A 23,093-nucleotide genomic window follows, 5' to 3' on the forward strand; every position below is an offset into this window, starting at 1 on the left:
AGTGAACAATTTTTTATCTTTATTTATTTGAATCAAATTTATTACGACTTAGTATTTTATTTTAAGTAGATTTATTTATTATAATTTATTCTCTTCTTCCTATTAATACAACCTATCTAAATAAAAAAAAAGTGAGAACAAACAAAATACTTACAAGGGTTTTCATATATTTCTTTTATATTATTTTTTAAAACATTAGTGATCACACGAATTATAAAATATTATTAATTAACAACCAATTTTAAAAATACCAATTAATTAGTCACTATATTGATTAATAAAGATATTATTTTATAAAGTACAATTCATTGGTATCTAAATAGTCTCTATTATAAAATAAAAATTATAATTGATTTTGAATTAGAGTCTAAGTTAATATCTAATATTAGCTAACAAGGTTTAAACTATTAAGGATTAATGTTTAAATTAGTCTCCAACTTCCAGTAAAAGATTAATTTAGAATCAATAATGATAAGTATCTAAAATTTGGTAGTTAATTTTAGGATCACTCTATAATTCACAAATCAATTATAATTTTTGATTCATAATAGAAACTATTTTAGATAGTAATGGTATCTAACTTAGTTCATATAGTAACTAATTATTATGGTCTTTAAAATTGATTGTTATGTAATAATTTTCTTGTAATGAAATGAACACATTATTTTGTCTTCTTCCTTTGTAGTGTGTTTTCTCTTTAAAGACAATACTCTATTTTCCTTAACCCAAACTCTTTTTATTCTTTTTTTTATTTATAATTTTATTCTATATTGTTAATATTTGTTATAAGTATTGTTTGACTTGATCAATCTTCTTTTTATCCATATCTTTGTCTTATTATAATTAGTGTTTGTTATTATTATTATTTATAACAAGAGGTGAGATTAATCTCTTATATATGAAATGAATCATGGTACGAGACTTATTGGTTTACTTATTGGATACATAACTTTCCTTATGGGATAACGATTTTGGGTTGTGTAAGATTAAAATGGAAGTAATCTTGGTGCAAGAAAGGTTGGCTTGAGGCTCTAAAAGATTGTGTTGAGGCTCTAAAAAATTTGAGTTTGAACGAGTTGGCACAAATTCAAAATGAAGAAGTTGTGCTATGTTGATACAACTTCAGTTCTGTAATGAAATGAATTATAGTTGTGTTATACTGTGACAACTTCAAATTTATGATGAAATATTAAACAGAAGTCATGTCATGCATTAATGACTTTAATTATATAATGAAATGAATTGAAGTAATTATGAACTAAAGTCATCACGAACTGAAATCATTATAAAATTGAAGTTGTCACAACATTATATGATTTCACTTCATTTTATTACAAAAATGAAGTTATATCAACATGACACAACTTTGCTTTTGGTTCAACTTTTTTTAACAAAATTGTCATGACTTGAAATTTAATTCATCTATAGTAAAGTCACTTCATCATAACATGACTTCTTTATTTTGAAGCCGTGTCAAGTTTTATCCAAGTTCAATTTCTTTTTAAAATTTATACTATTTTTATAATTTTATTGTGAAATTACACTAAAATGATAAAAAAACTCAAAAATTAAGACAATAGAAATTAATTATTTTAATGTATTTGGAGGTGTAATATATGGTATTATATGTGAAGTAAAAATTGAATAACAATATGACCTAACATGAATATAATGTCATCATCAAGTTATATAACCCTTACAAAAATGACATATATAGATCTATTGTCTTAATAACTAAAATTATATAATGAATATATCACATGATGAAAAATTGATAGATACTGCATAATATTTGTATAACATTTGTAGAATTTATGCAGAGAAATCCTCTAATACACGTAAGTAACTGTTAATGTCATGTAAACTTTAATAATGAGTCAAAATTCTCAAAGTAGACGTCGTCGGCCGGTTTTCTAGAAGTTATTAAGTTTGTAAATACATATAATTTCTTAATGACTTTTATTGATACAAGGAATTAAAATAATGGTTTGAGAGTTTTACATAATACATACTTATTAAATTAAATAAATGGCATATTTTTTTATTTAATAATTTACCATGCGTACATTTATGATAAGATTTTGATGATGACGGCGTGATAAATATATAGTATTTCTATGTTCATATAATTGTGAGAACCCATATATATATATATATATATATATATATATATATATATATATATATATATATATATATATATGCTTAATATGTTTACATTGCTTTGAATTTATGTGTATCACTTTACAATTATTACTTTAAGTCATTTTAATTAGTCTTCTCTTATTATTTGTAATTCTTCTACGTATGTAGTTCGTCTTTTTCAAATTCTAACATTTTTATTTATTATCAAATTACAAAATAACAAAAAATGTTAAGTTTTACCTATATTTATTTAATCAACATACAGACAATTTTTATAATTTGTAAACAAATTTTTATTATTATGACAATAAATTAAATACATAAACACTAATCACTTTTTAAAATTTATAAAATCTCAAAGAAGTTGAAAACTAGAGTTATTAGTAGAAATAAAGAAAATTATAATCATGCTTATTTATGGTTTAAGAGATATTTAAATTATATTTTTATTAAAAACAATAGGACTTCTATATACAAAACCTAATGCATATCTTTCAACTATAAAGGCTATTTTTTTTTTCAGATGACTGAAAGGTACATAATTTGGTGAATTAGTCCATAAGCTTGCATGTTTATTTCGTTATGAATGATAACTCAGTTAACAAACACGGGATTGGGTTACAAAACGATTTTCTTAGTAAATATATAATATAGATGATAATATTTTTTACATCTATAGAATAAAATACACCCACTTTATAACTTAAAATAATAATATTTTAATTTATAATTATTTTATTTTGACACCTTTAAAACAAATACATACATTTTTAACAACCTTTTATTATAATTGCACGTGTATGTTATTCGGAAAAGGACAAAACATTGACGTGTGTTTTGGCTAATTCAATTATGAACATAATAAGCAGGTAAAGTAACACATGAAAATTGACGAACGTGTTATGTGAGTATATTCATCCATCGACATTAAATAATCTTCTCCTTTCTTTCGGCTTTCAAATCATTCACACCACCGATTTACCTTTCTCCTTTTGATGCAAAAGTTAGGAATTAGGTTTAAAATCAACTTTCTAAGTATATCTTAAAAAATTGTCGTAATCAGATCAATTGCCTGTACCAAAATAATAAAATAAAACCTTAAAGCTGTTCCCAAAAAATCACATCAAAAGATGAAATATTCTATCAATATTTTCCAGCATTTTTTTACCATAAGCTTCTAGATACACATAATTAAAAGAGAAACTATAACATATTTAATACATTTAATCACTTCATTAAATAATTATGTTTTTCTCCAATAATATGCTCTTTCGTCACCCTGCCCTACCCCCTCAAAATTCAACTACTGTAAGACCCATGAAAAATATTTATAGTAGTAAATTTTAGCATTTTATTAGTAATAATAATTTTAGTGGATAGAAAAATGTAAATTTTGGATATAAAATTATAGTAATTTTAGAAGGAGAGGTTCAAATTTTTGGTAATTTATTTAGTATTTTTTTTATTGAATAATAAAAAGTGAATAGTAAATAGTAAAAGTGAATAGTGAATAGTAAAAATAAATTCTTATCATGAAAGAAATTAGGATTCCTTAGCATGTAAGAAATTAGGATTTCTTAGTATGGAAGAAATTTGATCAGAATTAATAAGTAAATTATTAAAATATTTTTTTAAATAATATTAAAATAATAAATAATATTAAAATATTAATGAATAGTAAATTTTTTTACCTATAAATAGCCATAAGAGGGAAGGGTATTTTGCACCAAGAAAAGAGGAATCAAGTGAGAGCTTGAGAAATAGAGAAGAAAGAGTTAGGGAGAAATTTTTAGTTGCAAGAAGAGTAGAGGTTCTGAAGGGTTTCGGGAGAAACAAATTCGGAGCAAGAGATTAAGTCTGGAATAGAGGTAGGGGAGCTAACTTTTCTAAGCTTTTATATTATGATTTAGTACTGTTTTATTACTATTCATGTCTTGAAATTATGTATGAATATTGTTAATGCTTAATGTATGTTTATCTATATTGATATTCGGTGTAAATATTATATGTTGTTGTTTTGAATCTGTTAATAAGAAATTTGTTAAAAACTAGTTGAGGAACACTTTGGCTAAGGAAAGACTTGGTACTTAAGTTGTCCATTGTGACGCACCTCTCTTTCCTGGAAGTCTACTCGACAGGTTTTTAACTTAAATCTTGTGTACAGATTATGTACTGTTAAATTATCATGTAATATATCTTGTTGGAATATATTCAGTTTGTATGATTTCTGAAATGATTGAAGTTTATTTGATTTGAATTTATGCATCTGAACATGTATGAGTATTACGGGGAAATGTCGTAAGGGTATAATATGAGTCGAGGAATGTGAGTATGGTATGAGTCTCGCGGAGAGATTCTGTAATGTCATGGTATGTGTATGAGGATTATGGGTAGATTTCGTAATGGTATAATATGAGTTAAGGAATGTGAGCATGGTATGAGTTTCGTGGAGAGATTCTGTAATGACATGGTATGTGCGTATATGTTGATGTTGAGGGTCATGAAGTTGGAGGTTATCCTGATACTCTAATAATCATTCAATCTCAAGTAGAGAATGATGAATTATGTGGTGAGAGGGGCAGGAGGTCCTGGTCTATGTGCCGGTTTAGGACATAGTGAGGGGACTAACCTTGTGAATGGTATGGAGGGCAGAATGTCCTGGTCTATGTGCCGGTTTAGGACATAGTGAGGGGACTAACCTTATGAATGGTATGGAGGGCAGAATGTCCTGGTCTATGTGCCGGTTTTGGACATAGTGAGGGGACTAAGAATGACATCACAAGTGAAAAACCTTCCGTTGTATCGCTCATCAACATATCGTTGGGATAAGTGCCTATTGAATATCGTGGGGATAAGTGCCTATTGGGTATTGTGGAATGAGTGTTTATTTGGGTATTGTGGGATGAGTGTTTATTGGGTATTGTGGAATGAGTGTTTATTGGGTATTGTGGGATGAGTGTTTATTGGGTATTATGGAATGAATGTCTATTGGGTATTATGGTATTTATTGGGTATTGTGGGACGAGTGTCTAATAGGAATTGTGGTACGATGGTATGAGGGTGTCTGACATAATTATTATATGATGTTTGTATCGAAGTAATTATGCATGTCTTATAAATGAGTTGTTGCATGTTAGCTCACCCTACTTGTTTGTGTTTTTGTGTTTGGGTATGTGCGATGATCGTATAATTCGTTATACGGGAGCAGATGAAGGAATGTCGCCTCACATAGTACCAAGGAAAGGGAGGAATAGAAGAACTATAATTAGAACCTTTTTACATGTATAGACTTATATCAACTAGGAAATTTTAAAGGGTGAGATTACGGAATGTTATCGTAAATGTAATGTTAATTATCAAGTGTGAAAATTTGGGATGTTACATTAATGTGAAAAGTTGGGATGTTACATTAATGTGAGAATTTGGGATGTTACAACTACTGTTTTAAAGTTCCACCTACAAATACTTTGTCTGTATTTAACAGCCATTTTTATAGTATCAATAAAATGTTAAAGTTTGCTATCACATCCTCAATTATTTTATTATAGAGTGGAAAATTAAAAATATATATATATATATATATATATATATATATGTGTGTGTGTGTGAAGAGAATGCAATTAATATAAAAATCGTAGATATATAACAAAATGAGAGAGACACAAAATGTTAACAAATACAACAAATCAATTAAAATATTCACAAAATGTTATCATTAACCGTGGGTATATCTAATTATTTATATGACATTAACTCTAAAATTCTTATAAATTAGTAAAGAAATGGAAAAGACAGGGAGGAGAGATGATAACGGGTTAGGTCAGGTAGGGATACTATTTACTCATAAAAAGATCTACAAAATTAAATATGACTCGTAACCTGTCCGTTATCCGTGAATACTCACTAAAAAATATCTTTGGATATTTTAAAACCCGCGGATACTCGCAAAAATTTTAAAAAAAATTATTTTATATTATTTTAAAATAAAATAACAATCTATATATAATATAATATAAATTAAATTAAATAAAATTTTAATTTTAATTAAATTTAACCTAATAAAATATAAAATAATCTTATTTTTAATTAAATTTAATTTAAAAAATACCTGTTATCCGTTACCCGTAGATAATAAATATCTACGGATAGTAACTATCCGTTAAGGATTTTATTCGCGGATACCCGATTTTGTACTTGACAATTTTTTTTAATTTTTAATTACATAATTACAATAATTATAGTTATAAATTATTTAATTAAAATCATTTTATAAAATTTAATTTAATTACAAAAATAATTAAAACCATGAAATTTATTCATTTAATAATATTAAAACACTTTAATTATTAATTATATATAATTTAAAATATTTTATATACATTTAAATACATTATTTAAAAATTATAAATTATTTTAAACAAAAAATAAATAAAAAAAGTGAAAGTGTGTAGCGTGCACGACTTCAAGACAATAAGTCGTCAACTCTACAATTTTAATTATTTAATATTTTTATCAAATTAAATAGTTTATATTTAATATTTTTATTAATTTAAATAGTTTATAATGAAATTTTTTTTATTAATTAATTATAATGTGTAAAAAAATATACTATAATAATAAAATTCAAAAAAATAAATTATAATGAAATATAAGTTTTTTTGAATTTTTAATTACATAATTACAATAATTATAGTTACACATTATTTAATTAAAATTATTTTATAAAAAATTTAATTTAATTACAAGAATAATTAAAACCATGAAATTCATTTGTTTAATAATACTTAAAAACTTTAATTATTAATTAGATATAATTTTATTTATTTTAAATACATTCAAAAAAAATATTTACAAATTATAAATGATTTTAATTAATAAAAAAAATAAAAAAAGTTAAAATGTGGGGTGCACGACTTCAATTTTTTTATAATTTTTTTATGAGAAAAGACGTGGTAATCGATTACAAGGTTGGATAATCGATTACAAGGTTGGATAATCGATTACCATGCCCTAAAATCATTTTTGGAGTGCACGATTTCACCTCTGACCACTATGTCAGGGTGAAGTCTTTGCAGGGACACAACTTCTTCATTTGAAGTCGTCTAGGTCTCCCACGACTTGCTTATTTTTGTAATTTGATATTTTTTTACCTAAATCGGTAATTTATACTTCAAATTTGTCTAGTTTCGTACATAAACTCGAAAATCCGCACCCATGAATTTTTTTTGTCATTCCTAATAAGGAGTTAAGAAAAATCAAGCCACGAATTTCCCAAATTTTAAACACTGTTTACCAGTTTTATATAAGAAAGCATTGGTAAATTGGCAATATGTTTATAATGAATACATTTTATGATAATTAATTATATTAATATTTTAAGTTTAACTTTTTATTTTTAAATTTAATTATTTATATATTATTATTAATAAAATAATTTTATGAAATGAATGTTTATTTAGGAAAGTGCATAAAAATGTAATTTATCATATTTTTTTCATGTGTCCTTGTCGTTCTTTGTACAAAACTTCTATATACATTGATGATATTTATATTTTTTATGTTTACATCAAATTTTAATTTACCAAGTGTATTGGAGTGTAAGGTTGAGATCAACATCTAACGCTTATTGTAGTATAGTAAATACAATTATCTACCTTAGACCTATATTTATAGATTTAGATGTGGGTTTTTGACTAGCAACGACCTAATTGCAACCTAATTGATGATAATCACACTTTATCTTAAATTGATAAACAATTAGAGTTAATCTTTTTAATTGTTGACCATTTGGTCATCAGATTCTATGATCTTCTGATCACAAGAGTAGTTTGTTGACGTCTGATTAACAATTGATCGTCCGATTTGTAAATGAGTGAACGATCATACAATATACTAAGTATGGTATCTTTTTTTATTTTTAAGCTACCTAAGGTTTTCTCTTCTAAAAGAAAAGAGAAACGTTTCCTCAATTCAAATAAGAGAAAGGTTTCCTCAATTCAAATTACATAGTTGATTTATTAGTTTAAGCTCAATCGGAATGATAAAATCTTAGCCTAGGTGTTCAGGACCTAAGAAAAATAATTTGTATTATACTATTTTGTTTTTCTCAACTTTAGGATTAATCTACTAGAATTTCTCCAAAGTTTATAGGACAATTATTACATGGTTTCTCACTTTTAATGTTTATGCTTTTAATTAATCTTCACATATAATCGAGGTTTTTAATTTGTAAAACCGTTAATAGTACTCAACTACAAGTTACATGATTGGTTGAGGAGACTAAATAATGATCTTGGATCATATAGTAATATTTTCATGTAAACGACATTGGGGTTCAATTTTGATCACCTTTGGTGCCTAGTAAACAAATACAGTTGTATACAAGGAGAATTGTTCCAAACTTTGGAGTGCAATCTAAGGATGTCTCTTGCTTTCTCTTTCAAATAAGCACCACAATCTGCTTGCATCACCATGCAAAGCTTTGACACAGCTCCAACCCTTAGCATCTCTAGAACAACCTCGTTTGATGCTGAAAACTTAGCAATCACTGAAAACACATGAATTGCTCTCTCATCAGTGGCAGCAGAAACCCTTAAAACCCTCTTTGAAACAACTGCAATGCCCGCAGCATGTCTAAGAAACTGTTCTCTCCCGTCAGCACAACAACACAGATGAGCCAAAAGGTTGAATATGAGCTCTGTCATGTTCTTCTCTGGCTTCTCAAGCTCAAGCTCTATGAGTTCTGTCACTGCACCCGCCTCAACAATCCTCGTTCTGTTTCTACCCAAAACGCTGGTTTGTACAAGCACATGCAAAGCAGATTTGATAGTTTTCTGAGATAGTTCTATTTTCTTCAATACTCTCACCATTTCCTTGAAGAATTCAAAGCTTAAATTTCCCAAAAGGGTTGAATCAGCAACCTCGATTGTCAACTTCAAAAGGGGCATTGCTTCGTTTACCACGTTTCTGTTGCTGTCATCCAAATGAACCTTCAAAACCCAAGTCAACGAGTTGATGAAGTCCAAGCTCTCCCCAACTAGAGATTTCATGCTGCTGTGGTTGTTCCAAAGCAGATGAACAATTCTCAAAGCTTCTTCAACGGAACTGGCGTTTGTGTTTCCATCTTTGAAACTGTTGTTAATCAGTTTGACCATGGCCTTGGCTACACCAGCCTCAGCCATGCAGGTTCTGTTCCTCTGGCTTTGTGTAGCCAAAGCATGCAACTTCTCCAACGATGTTCCAAAAGAATGAGGAGCCTCAAGACCCTTCAGAAGCTTCTGAACTTGGATCATGCTTAAAGGGGTTTTCGGGGTTGGAATTCGATCAACACCATTGGCAGTGTTTTCCGAACACCAAGCTTGGATAAGCCTCCGAAGTGTGTGGTTAGGGGTTAAGTATTGAGAGCTTCTTGGAAGTGGTTGTTTGCTAACAGGACACACACAATCGTTGGCCTTGCGCAACCACTCTTCTATGCTTTCTCTGTCATATGTAATCCCTGTCACAGTAGTCACAGGATCTTCCATGATCTGAAACGAAATGGGACAAACAAAATACTGAGGGATTTCAATTTCTGCCATTAAAGTTGAAAATATGTGTACAGAACTGAATGATGGTTCTGCAGAACAGGAAAAGGAGTTGCTTCTTTTGGTAAGAGATTGCTGTTGAATAAATATTAAGGTATGAGAAGATTTCTATATATATATATATATATATATATAATACAGATTATAGCATAGAAGGATAATATCTTATGATAAAGTGATGATGATGATGATGATGAGAATGTGCAAAAGCATGGCCCATTTTTTCCTTTGGTTTTACCAGTCATGGTCATATATGCTCATCATCACTACTTTATGTTTGTCAATGTTGTGTTGGATGGTCAAACCTTAATGTGTGTAGTAACTGCATCAACTACTTTATTTTGTGGGTTTTGAATTGAATTTAGATGCATGAATGAATCTTTCAAGGGTGCAATGTGCATCATGCATTGTGACGTGTCGTGTTCCCAATGGCTGTTTGTTTTTTTGGTCAACTTTTTCTAATACTCTGTTGCATTGCCTGCTTCTGTTTCAAACCACCAACGTCACGAAATTTCTCAATTTTCGGTGGTGGGGAGTTAAATTCGCGATAAAATAATTCTTCTTCATTATTTCTCTTTTAATATTTTTAATATACTTTTATTGTTCTTTTTAACCTTTTAAAAATTCCGAGATTATGAACCAAGACACTTTGAGTGAAGATTGTCGATAGTTTTAATGAGTAAATCCAATATTATTTATTTATTAGTTTAAATCTTTGGATGGTTATCAGTGAGAATCTCAGTTGTGTCCTCATATTTGAAACTGTCTTAATTGAGTCATAATACTTGTAAAATTGAACAAATTTTATCCTATCAGTTAATATGACCGAATTGAAACAGTTTGAAATATAAAAATCCAACTGAGATTTCGCACATAAATACGAGGGTTTGAATCTTTATTTATTTATTGAATTTCTCCCTCTGTTGATCAAAATTTCAGTTTTTAAAAACTGCAACCGTATAAATTGTACTACAAACAGCGTCATTAAATTTACAACTTTTTATTTATTAAAATTTAGTATTAATTAGGTGGAAATGTGGTAACAAATTATAGGATTAGTTGAATATTTTACCAATAAAATAATTAAATAGAATAAAAAAATAATTAAGCCAATTAGATTTCGATACGTATGTTGAGATAATTGTACTTGTAGGATTATCTTTCATAGTGTTTAAAAATATTACTTCAAGTTCAAACCTAAAATTATGATTGGTGTAAGTGCTTATACTATAAACAGCATTGTTTAAAGATTAATTTATAAATTCTATAAATCACAAATTAAAGTTATTCATTTTTATCAATTTTATCATTAATTGTAATGATTTTTTCTATTTGGTACTTAAACTTATGTAATATTATAAAATTTATATATATATATATATATATATATATATATATATATATATATATATATATATATATATAACTTATTTAAACTTTATTAGATATGCTAATGATAAGGTGAGTGGATATGCTTCTAATGTCTTAAGTTGACCAACTAAAAGAAAAGTTGATAGAATAACGTAATTAAAAGGAGAGATTAAGCTATTTTAAAATTCTTTTAAACGATTTTATTTTCAAAGAAACTAGTCTGATCGAAATTGTGTATAGAAGTTTAGAAGAGTTTTTGTGCATCTTTTGTATGTTTATTTCTGTAATTTTTTTTTGACAAATTATTGACCGCAATACATAAATCGTATAGGAATTTATTAACCAAACTTAAATTGAAAATCAAACACCATAAGTTGTTTGACGCCTATTTTCTATTATATATATATATATATATATATATATATATATATATAATTTGTGTTACAAAATTAATGGGTTGTATTCATTATTCATTATGTCTATTGTGCAAAAATAATGTCACTCCATATCTGAATTGAATCCTAAGAGTGAAAATTAGAATATTATTGTTCGAGTGATGAGATTATGGTTCGTTAAAGATTATACTAAAAAAAACCTCTATTTTCAATGGAGATTGTACTCCAAGACAAAGAGGTATAATGCAATACAAATTGTTCACGAAGTATTGTTAAAATTTACAATATTATTTTTTAATCGACAAAGAGCTTTTTTTTACTAACTGAAATTTCTATCGCGATTTTTATTGACCACACAATTCACAAATTGTGTAGGAAAATTTTTCACCATTTGGCCAACCCTGACAACTCGCAGCCCAAGTTATTCACTTTGATCTAAACGCTAGTCGTGAATACAAGCTCAGAAGGAGAAACATTGACACAAGTTCGATAGGAAATAAACTCTGAAGAAAAAACATGGAGACAAGCTTAGAAGGAGACAAAGTTTTATTGTTTTCTCATATGTTCTTGTCAAAGTTTTATTGTTTTTTTTTCGTTGACCATTGTACACATTTCTACATGGGATCTCTTTCCATATATCTATCATTTTTTTCACAACATTTTTGCATCTTAATCGTTATAAAGAAACTTTTTACATTTTTTTCAAAGATTTTTAGTTCAATAAAACTAACTTAATAGTTATCTAGACCAGACCAACCATCTTGATAGTCAACTAGACCAGAATATACTATACTGACTAGACAGTCATCCAAACCACACAAAAACAACCTAATAATCATTCAAACCAGAACAGAACAACCCAACAATCATGAAATTAGCAACCTGACCATCATCTAAACTTAACCAAACAACTTAACAAAACTAACAATAGTAAATTTGATGACAGAAAAAAATCAAAACTAGGAAGTCAGTCCACCAACTCAGTAGTGATGGGTTGTAAATTATAACTTTATTTCAATTGTTCTTATAAAAAATTAAATACATTTATCTTATAAATGAATTCAGTGCGCATTGCACAAATCAAAATTCTAGTTAAGGATATTTTAAAAATTAATTTATAAATTCCATTGTAGAATCACAAATTAAAGTTATTCCCTTTATCAATTTTACCATTACTCGTAATGATGGTTGTATTTGGTACTTAAACTTATGTAATATTATAAAATCTAAAAAATTAAAATATGTGACTTATTTAAACTTTACTAGATGTTCTAACAAGTATGACACGGTGAGTGGACATGTTTCATATGTTTGGGATAAATTACAAAAAATTGATCGAATACCATAATAAAAAAAGGAAGGATTAAGTTATTTTAAAAATCTTTTAGAAGATTTTTTTTGTCTTTCAATTTCTTTTAATTCCATCGTTGCTAAAATCATTAGATTAAAAGAAATTAAAAATAAGAATAGGTCTCCCTTTATGAATAGATTAATCTTATCATATTTAAAAGGAAAATTTAATTTTAATACATATTACAAAACTTTCAATTATAAGACAATTTAATGTGAAAGGACAATATAAAAATATTTGTAATGCGAATGTATTGCAATTATATTTTTATTAATTATATACTTGTTTATTTATCATTATTAGTATAAAAGTTACTATCAATAAGTAAAGCATATGCTAGGCATATCTTTTAAGACTGTATTCATTTTTTTTCTATAATAACAAAGAATAATAAAATCATTAAATTAAAAAAAAAATCACTTAAAACATATATTATAAGGAAAAATATAAATATAAATAATTTTAACAATTTTATTGTAGATAACTTTTCTTTATTTCGAAAGATAACTTTTTTATTATAAAAAAATATTTTAGTTTTAGAAAATGATTAAATGTGAAAAAATCATTAAATTTAAAAAGAATAACTTAATTATTATTATTATATAACTTAATTATTTCAAAGGATTTAATTTTACTATGATCCTAAACACACCATAATTAAAATATCCTTCTACACTCAACCAATGAAAATAGCGGCGGTCATAAAATGTTAGCAATAAAAGTGTTTTACATGCACACATCATTCCGTGAGAATATGACTTCTAAAAGGTAAAATAGCTTCCGAAAAACGTTAATTTTCATGCAATGAATTAAAAATGAGAAGTATACTTTTTGACCCAATCGCTTCAGTGTGAGTTTAAACTTTGCAGCTTTTAAATTCAGATTTGGTTTGAATTCAAAACCAAATTAAATTAACAAAACAACAAAGTTAATCGGTGCTATATACAATCTTATCCAACTTTGATTTTTCTCTCATCTTCCTTTATTTTTTCTTTTTTTATTTTCTTTACTCATTATCGTCTTGCAGTATTTTTCTTTCTTTCACTCTTCTGGATGCTAAGCACCTTTGAAAATACGAGAGATTGAACTGAGTAACACGTGCTAGTCAAACAAAATTATGTTTAGATACACACAATTTCCATTGAGACCTAATAAAATTTAAATTTCAGGTTTATAAAAAAATAGTATTTGTGATTAAATTTTAAGTGTAATTGTCCTTCTAATCTTTAAAATTTAGGAGGAATTTTCTCTTGGATTTTTTCAAATAATTGTTTAGTTTCTCAATTTCAAAAATACAGTTGTACTTCAAATATACTATTTTGGTATTTTAATTCTAGTGTTTACAAACTAAAAGTGTTTTTTTTTTAAGTTTAACGGATTATTATTTTAGGTGTTATTTATTATTAGGTGGGCCTATTATGTTGATTAATTGTGGTAGGTTGTCTTTATGTAAGAATTTGTGATTACCAAGTCAGAGATATGTTGCAATGAAAGAATAAAATAAAGAGAAAAATGAAATATATAATAAATTAATTGATCTCCGAAGACTAAAAGTGATTAAGAGGGAGAAAGAGATGGAGCGAAGCATTTTGCATAGAGACGAATGAGTGTCAAATCTTTGTTGTGGGCCTTCATTTATTTAAGGAAAAAGTCAATCGTTGTTTGTAAGAGAAGAGAATGAGCACATGAAAGACATGCATCCATGGTTGTTAAAAATGGAAACGATTAACAATGCCAGACATTGGGGGACGCCGTAGGCTCAAATATTCATTTATATACATTATATTTTATTAACATATGCTCAAATTCACAACTTTTCTTTTAGAATCTTTTACTTCTCACTGTAGAATGCGAAGAGTAAAGGGACTCGTCGGTTTCGATTTGATGGGTTAGTTTTCAGTATTCAATTTGGTAAACTAGTTTAGTTTAGTTTGTTTCTCTTCGTTTGTAAAATTAGAGAGTTGGTACGAGATGAATTAATCTAATTTTTTAAAATTATAAATTAAAATAAAAAGTAATTTAAAAGACACATATTATTTATATATATATAAAATAGTATTATAATTTAAATCATTAATATTTATAAATTAAATTTTAATTATTAATATATGTCTAGTTCACCTAGGTCTAGGAGGTCGAAGACACTTCCACAATACTTTCGACTAACATATCTTAATTTTTAGAGATTAGTATACATATATGTTTAATACACCTCGGTCCAAGACACTTGGACAAGTATTAAGAAATGGGTTTTAAGACCTAACTCATCCCCATAAAACTGACTTGTGAAGTGAGATTTACACTCACTTATATATTATAAATTGACCTTATTTTTAGTCTATGTGAAACTTTCAACTACAAGACTCCCTACTAATAAATTTTCATCCTAAATGGTCAAGGATAAATTGACCTATACCACAAAGTTAAGTGAGTAATCTCATTTGCAGGTTTCCCACCAAGGTTATACCACCCTTATCAAAAGATAACATCTTGACATATGTGATAAAAAAGACTTCTTATTTGAAAAACAAAGAAAATGGTAGACATTAAAGTGTATCCTCAATATATCTCTATCTAATAAGAATATTTAACTATAATAGAGGAATTTAATATAAAAATTAATATTTGTTTTAATTTATCTAATTAAAGATATTAGTTAATCAACTAAAATTTTAGAAAATATTTTTATAATTAAATTATATATATATATATATGTTTATATATATATATGTTTATATATATATATATATATATGTTTATATATATATATATATATATATATAAGAAGTTGGAGGGTTGGATCAATATTTCTTATCCATTTTAATATCATTGACTAATATGAATCGTTTTGATAAGCTGAGAAAAAAAATCAGATTAGTTCATTTTATCATTTTATTGAAGAATAAACTTAATCAAAATAAATTTAAATATTTTTAGTTGATATTTTAATAAATAAATGTATTTTATTAAATATTTAAAGTTTTTATATTTTTAATTGTGTACTCTAATTTGATTTTATCTTAATTTGCTTAAGCAGTGTTATCATTATTTACATATCTTCACAACAAAAATAAAATATTTAATTAATTTTAAGTTCCTGATAAATTTTATAATTTTTATAGAAAATTTTATAATTGTAAAATTATGATTTTAATCCAAAAATTAAAAATATATCATGATTATGTATTTCATTTTAAAAAACATAACACTATAAAAATCATAACACTTTAAGAATATTTAAAATTAAAAAGTTAATAACAGTATTATTAAACTTTAAGCTCTTAATAAATTTAGCTATCTTAAAATAAATCTCTATTAAAAAAATCATTTTATGATCTAAAATATTTATATTTTGCATTAAGTCGTTATTATCTCGTGTTGTTATAAAGTAAAATAATGTGACCATTAGATTTTACAAGTAAAATATCACAGTTTTGAATAGTAAATCCTAATTTTCTTTGTAAAATAGGACATCATTTTATTTTTTAATTAACTACTGAAATATAAAAAAAACAAAAAAACATAAAACAATGTTGTTTATAATTAAGGTTTCATAGTTTATTTTTTTTATTGTTTAAGTTCATGATATTGTACTCAAACAAAAGTATAAAAGTATAACCCTGACATCTTCCTTTATCTTATGTAATCATTTTAAAAGTATAAAAATTTTGAGTCATTAATATAATTAATTTTTTAATAAATACTCAATTTAAAATATATAATAAACTTGAAACTTAATTATATATACTTTTTAATTTTTATATGGAGTTAATAGTAATTGTCAGATCTCATTAAAACGCACCAAAAACTTCATCTGAGTGGACGTCAAGTGTCAAGGGAGAAGATCTAGAAATCAGAAAGTGGAAAATAGGTAGCTGCAGGAGAGTGAACATTCGTTATTGATGACGGCAATAGTTAATGTCAAATTCCAAATGTCGTGCCACTTCTCTACATGCATACTTTCTTCTCCAAAGCTCTGAACCATTTTCTCCTCCTTCTCTCTAGATTTCTTCATCTTCTCTCTAAGAAACACTCACTTTTCTTTTCTCCAATCATCACTCAGGCACCATTTCCACTCTTCCGGTGTCAAGGGCTTTCGATTGAACCGATCGGTTTGTGAAGCTGAACTGGTAAGTTCTTCTTTTCACTCAGTCGTGCGTTTTCCTGGATATGCAAACCAAGTTCTGGTTTCATGTGTTGATCATTCTTCTCAAATGAGTGGCTCTGATAGTGTTTGATTTTCACTTGGTTTAGTTTGGAAATTGTTGACCGTTAAGGGTAGAAGGACTTATAAAGGTGAACCATATACCATATCTGGAAGCGTTCGGTCACATTAGAGGTAAGTGAAGCTTATATAGTTTGATTGTATGTTCGTTTCTACGTTCATTTTGAATGGATGCATGTCGTTGAGTTGCTGATTGAATATGATGATTGCTATGTTTTGATTGTATGAAGTATGAAGATTTACTATGATATGGATGTATGACTTTATGAAAATAGACGTTGAGAAATAAATTGATATAAAGAATTCTAAGTATGTAATTCCATATGAAAGTTTACGTTCGTCACTGAATGGTCCTTGACCGTTCGGTTTCCCTGTGGACTCGGTTGGAACTGGATCCTTTCATTTGGAAAGAATTCTAGTTTGAAGACTGAGCGTTTTCGTTTTGTAGTGTCTGTATATGAGCGTTCACCCAAGGGTATTCATTCCTTGGTGTTTGATGGTAAACCTAAGTATATCTATATATAATTGTATATCTCATTCATTCTTGAATACTAGTTAAATAGTAATCTTATATTTATCAAGCCTTTATTCTATAAGTTTAGTAGTACTCGGTCTTACACCAAGCGCTCATTCTCCTTTCTATAATCTATTTTGATAATAAGAACATTCGTCCAAACTCAATAGGGTTCACTCTTTATGGTGTTCGGTCTTTGACTGACATTATGATTTCTTAATGTTTAACTCATTCAAAAGCTAAGTATATATTGACGTTCGGTTTCTTCACAAGATTTCATTAAGTACTATTAATTAAGGTCCTACAGTGTCTGTCTCAATTGGTTTCGGCCAAGAGTCTTAGTACTCTGCCTAGGTTTGTTGGCGTTCGGTCTAACTCTTGTGAGTCAATTCATTCAATTGGCTCACATAGTAAATAACGTTTAGTTTTATTCGTCCTCGAGAAATATTATTGTAATCAGTCTCTTTCTTAAACCCGATATTCACTCCCTCGGTTTTGATCCGTTTTGGAACTAGAGACCTTTGGTCTCACTCCAAGCGTTCGATCTTGTTCAGGGTTGAAGTTTAACGTTCAGCATTTGGTATCCTAAGAGATCTTTAATCAAATTGGTTTCGTTGAGGTCTTAATAATAAAAGATGATAGAATATGATATGGATGAAATAACTTGAGTTATGAACGAGCGTTCCGGGGAGGAATAGCTCATGAATGTATATTGGAAATTGTAAAGTATGAATGTGAGCATGTTAAGCTGACGGTTCATCCTGATATTCGTGATTACTTGTTTCTCACTTAGAGAAGGGTAAGTCATGTGTGAGAATGGCAGGAGGTCCTCGTCCTTATGGTTAATTTGGACGGAACGGACTAACCTCGGGTGGCAGCTGTTGAGGGTATCCCAGTTACTACATCACCCGGGTGCACGAACATCGTAGCTACACAGAAGTCATATAGTCCGGACAGTCAGAGTCTAGTATTAGGATTGACATGTAAAGTGAATGAATTATCTCGTTTATTTGCATTGTGTGAAATCTATGTTGATGCTTGAATTGAATTACATAAGCTTACCCTATTTCCTGTTTTGTCCGTTTTGCACGTTCGGTGGTTGTCCTTCTGTTGCAATGATCATCCGTGTGGATGTGAGCAGAAGGAGAAGAATTGCTGGAAGAAGCATTGGAAGAAAATCTGGTCGAAGTGGAAGTTAAGATCGAACAGTAGAACCGTTCGGTCAACTGTTGGTTTTCTTTGTATGACCGTTCGATCATCTTTTGGCTACTTCTTTTGTAGGACTGTTCGGTATAGGTCTTTTGTAAACCGTTCGGCCTAGTTGTAGCTAGTGTGCAGTTTTAACTCCTCGTTATGTTGTAAGGCCGTCCGACCATATTTGTACTGAATCTCTTTTGAAAGACTGAGCTGTAATATTATTAAATGTGATCATTCTATTATATGGTTTTACACTGTATTTTTGGATGTTACAGTAACAATGTAAGATAGTAAACTAAAACAGTTAAAACTGAATTAAATAATATAAATGAAATTTACTGTGTTGAAACTTAATTAAGCATTGGTTTAGGAAGTTAGCAAATTTGTTAAGTCTTTGTTTCATCAAAAGTTATATATTTGCGTAAAATAAAGGACTAAATAATAAATGTCCTTTTTATAGTAACGAGACTAATTGAAAGTTTTACTTGCTGAGATGGTGTTAAGGATTTATCCCATTGAAACTTTTTTGGCGTGATAGATATTTATTTTTGGGAGAGGGAAGTTCAATGATGTGTTTTTCTTATTTATTGTTGAAACAAAAACCCATAGCAAACCTTTAAGTGGTGTTGATTACTGAGCTTAATGGGCTTAGCTTTCTTTATTATTATTTTTTTCCTTATTCATGATAGACTTTGCTTTAAAAAGTCAAATTTCATAAATATATATTTCTAAATTTGCTATGCACTTTAACGAGTGAATTTTTAAATCAGAGGGTTGAGGAGTGAATCTTTTTTTCTTCTTCCTGCACCTCAATAAAACTCATAAATTTCAAATTATTCCTCATTAAAATTATATTAAATAGTCCTGCATTCCATTTTATAATTGAAAAGTTACCTTTTATACAGAAACATATTCCAAAAATTATATAATCTGAAATATATTTAAAAAATATAATCCAGATCACAATAAAAAATATAATTTAAAAAATTATATTCAAAATTGAGTGTTTCAGAATGCATCTTCCAACTAAGATCCACACCAGCTTCATCTACCTTCATGTTTCTTCTCCCCTAAATTAGAGACAGTCCTTCAGTGTAAAGGCTATTAAATGTGTTTCTGATATCTAAACACATTCCTCTGTAACCTATTCACTGTTCTTATGACCTTTCCTCCCTAACCAAAAAAATAGATTTTATTGAGGGCACATATATCTCGTATAGAGATGACAATGGGTCGGGTCGGGTACAGATAGTACATATCCGTAACCTGATCCGTTAGATAAAATTATACCCGTTACTTGCTGGATATCTGTCTTAAAAAATCTCGTAGATTTTTTCCAATCTGCGGGTACTCGTTGGATACTCGTTTTCAACTCGCGAATATTTAAAATAAAATATTTTATAAATTTTTAAATGAAAAAAATCCAAATTAAATTGAAAAAAAAATGTAAATAATATTTAAAACATATATAAAGTAAAATCAATGGATAAGTAAATAAAAGTTAAAACTTAGATTCAAATTAATACAAATTAATAGTAAAAATAATTCAAATTAATACAAATTAATTCAAATTAGTACAAATTAAAACTTAAATTCAAATAATTGTTCTAAAAATAACACTGCAAGATTTATGTTTGTTCTTCTACATCTTCATTTTGACCAATTAATTCCTGAAACAAATAAATACAAATAAAGTCATCAATCAATGACAAAGTGACACTATTAATAAATTAGATTAAAATATTATAAACAAAACTACTAACATTATCATCAATTATCTCCTCTAGTATATCAAGCTTCATGTTATCCACTTTCAATTTTGAAGAACCTGAAAAAGAAAAATAAATTCATTTGTCATAGCCAATCATTTGAATGAATATAAATATGTAATTTGAATTGTTCACTTAATTACCTTGTATGTCACTCCATAGCCAATCTTGAACACACTTCAATGCCTCTAAAGTATCTGGGTGTAATCTACTACGATGTGGAGTAAGAAATCGACCATCAGTGCTAAAAGAAGACTTAGAAGCAACTGTTGAGATAGGAATGGCTAGAAAATCTCTTGCAATCAGTTGTAAGATTGGATATTTTAATCCATTAGTCTTCCGCCAAATTAAAACATAGAAGAAATGATGTAGCAGAGAAAAAGAGGAAATGTAAAATTGTATGTTCTGTGTGTATTAAACTGTGAAAATATACAAGTGGCTTTATATGCACAGTGAATGGAAACAGATGTAGAGTTGTTATTAAGACAGTTGTCCACTTAATGTTGTGTTGATGGAAACAGATGAAGTAGAGGGATCCGATGACAGGGAAGATGAAAGTTGCAAATCCACTGAGTAGTAGACTTGTGTGGGAAACACGTTTGAGTGAGTTTAAATCCTTGGGGAAGATTGTAGTGAGGCTTATTTTTCAGCACGCAACTTCATGTGGGTTTAAGAGTAATTGGTCTTTTAGGAGGAAATTTTCAGCTAATAAACAATCAAGAGTTGCCTTGGAGAGGGCTCAAAAAATGATATACATTGCAGCTCATGCCAAGCTTGAAAGGAGAGACTTTTCCAGTGAGGAAGAGAAGGGTGCAGAGTTGTTTGCTATGTCTGGTAGTGAGGATGGCATGCTGGCTGAAGTTTGCTATGTCTGGTAGTGAGGATGGCATGCTGGCTGAAGTTTATGCTGATGCTCCTTTAGTGTAATGTGCTTTTTTTCAACTCTTATAGAATTGTGTAATTTTAGGATTTATCATATTCTTTCCACAACTCTTCTATTATTCCCTTACATCTAGTTGAAAATTTTTCATGACTTTTGGGGTTGAAACAGAAGGAATATTAGAAGGGACAAAAAACCATGTTGTTAGTGATCGTGTTATGATCAACTTTGATTTTAATGAATCATCAATCTTGCTCTTTTATCAGCATAACAACAATCCAGGAAAGGAGCAAGACAAATGTCATGTCCCAAAAATTTTACAGGATTTTCTGTAATGAGAATGATTATTGAATCCTAGTTCTAATATCAATCTTCGAGATATCAGTTCAAAGACATGTACTTTTCGAGGCTTCCAACTAAGTTTAAAGACATTTACTTTTCTCTAAATGATAAATCTAGATTATGAACTGCAAGAGGACGTACCTTAGACAAGTAATCAGTAAAAACAAAATTAAACGAAAATCGTAAAAATCTCCTCTTGTGCTTCCTTGGATGCTAGGAGGCCAACAACAAAACAAAGCATCAATTTTCTTCTCTACGAAACCCCCAACTGATTCTCTGCTTCTTCTAGCTTTATAGCTGCAATGAGAAATATTCCAGGCATTACGAACCCCCCCCCCCCCCCCCCCCCCCCCCCCCTCCCAAACACAAAGTAACATAAACTCCTAAACAAACCAAACACAGAAATCGATCTCATCCCCAAACCTAAAGCCCTATCGAAAAGAGGTAACAGAAGAGATTTAGAAGTACATTACACTGTGCGTCCTGGTCGAGAGAAAGATTTTGAATATTTTCTTTGACGCTTTAAGAGGCACAATTCACGCATGGAGCTGCAAAGAGACACGACACAACACGACACGCGGATGCAGTATGAGGAAAGAAGCAGAACACATTCATAAAACCTAATTTAAACTAAGGATAAAGATGTAATTTCAACTTCTAAGCGGGTAACGAATACCCGTAGGTACGGATAATGCAATATCCGAACCCGACCCGATAACGAGCGGGTATTAAAAAACCCGCTACCCGCTATCCATGGGTACCTATTACCCGCAGGTATCAACTATCCACAATGGGTTTAATCCATGGATACCCGTCGACACGAGTTTTTTTGTCATCCCTAATCATATATATATATATATATATATATATATATATATATATATATATATATATATATATATATATATATATATATATATGAAAGATTGTGTACATACTCCTCAAAAATTCTTAATCATACAAGGTTTCTTAGCTTCTTCTTTTTTTCGAATTATTTATTAATTTTATAGACATAATTTAGTTTCTGACATGGATTCTTAATTTACTTTTTTCACATGAAAACTTGTTAGATATATTATCTTTATTTTATATTTATCTTTTATCTTTAAATAGGTTGTTATTATTTTTTATTTATATTTTGAGTTTAGTCCATTTTTCTATTATAAATAAAGGATCCTATGTATATTTTCAACACAAGGGAAGATTAATCTCATGTATAGTTTTCATTATATTCAACACAAGGATCCCGCTCTAGTTTTTGTCTCGTTGGTACTGCTGTCTGCCACCGCCCGTTCACCGTTATTGTTTACCGCCGTCCACC

At 28.4% G+C, this 23,093-nt stretch overlaps 1 protein-coding gene across 1 annotated transcript; it reads right to left on the reverse strand.

Moving 5' to 3' along the window:
• Window positions 1-7,261: 7,261 nt before the first annotated feature.
• On the reverse strand, window positions 7,262-9,935 carry LOC108339402 (E3 ubiquitin-protein ligase PUB24). Its single transcript, XM_017576536.2, has one exon. It carries the CDS (start codon window positions 9,720-9,722, stop codon window positions 8,490-8,492), a length of 1,233 nt encoding a protein of 410 aa, XP_017432025.1. The 5' UTR covers window positions 9,723-9,935; the 3' UTR covers window positions 7,262-8,489.
• Between the last annotated feature and the right edge of the window lie 13,158 nt (window positions 9,936-23,093).

Source organism: Vigna angularis, chromosome 5 (genome assembly GCF_016808095.1).
Source record: "Vigna angularis cultivar LongXiaoDou No.4 chromosome 5, ASM1680809v1, whole genome shotgun sequence".
In the NCBI taxonomy this organism is placed as follows: domain Eukaryota; kingdom Viridiplantae; phylum Streptophyta; class Magnoliopsida; order Fabales; family Fabaceae; genus Vigna; species Vigna angularis.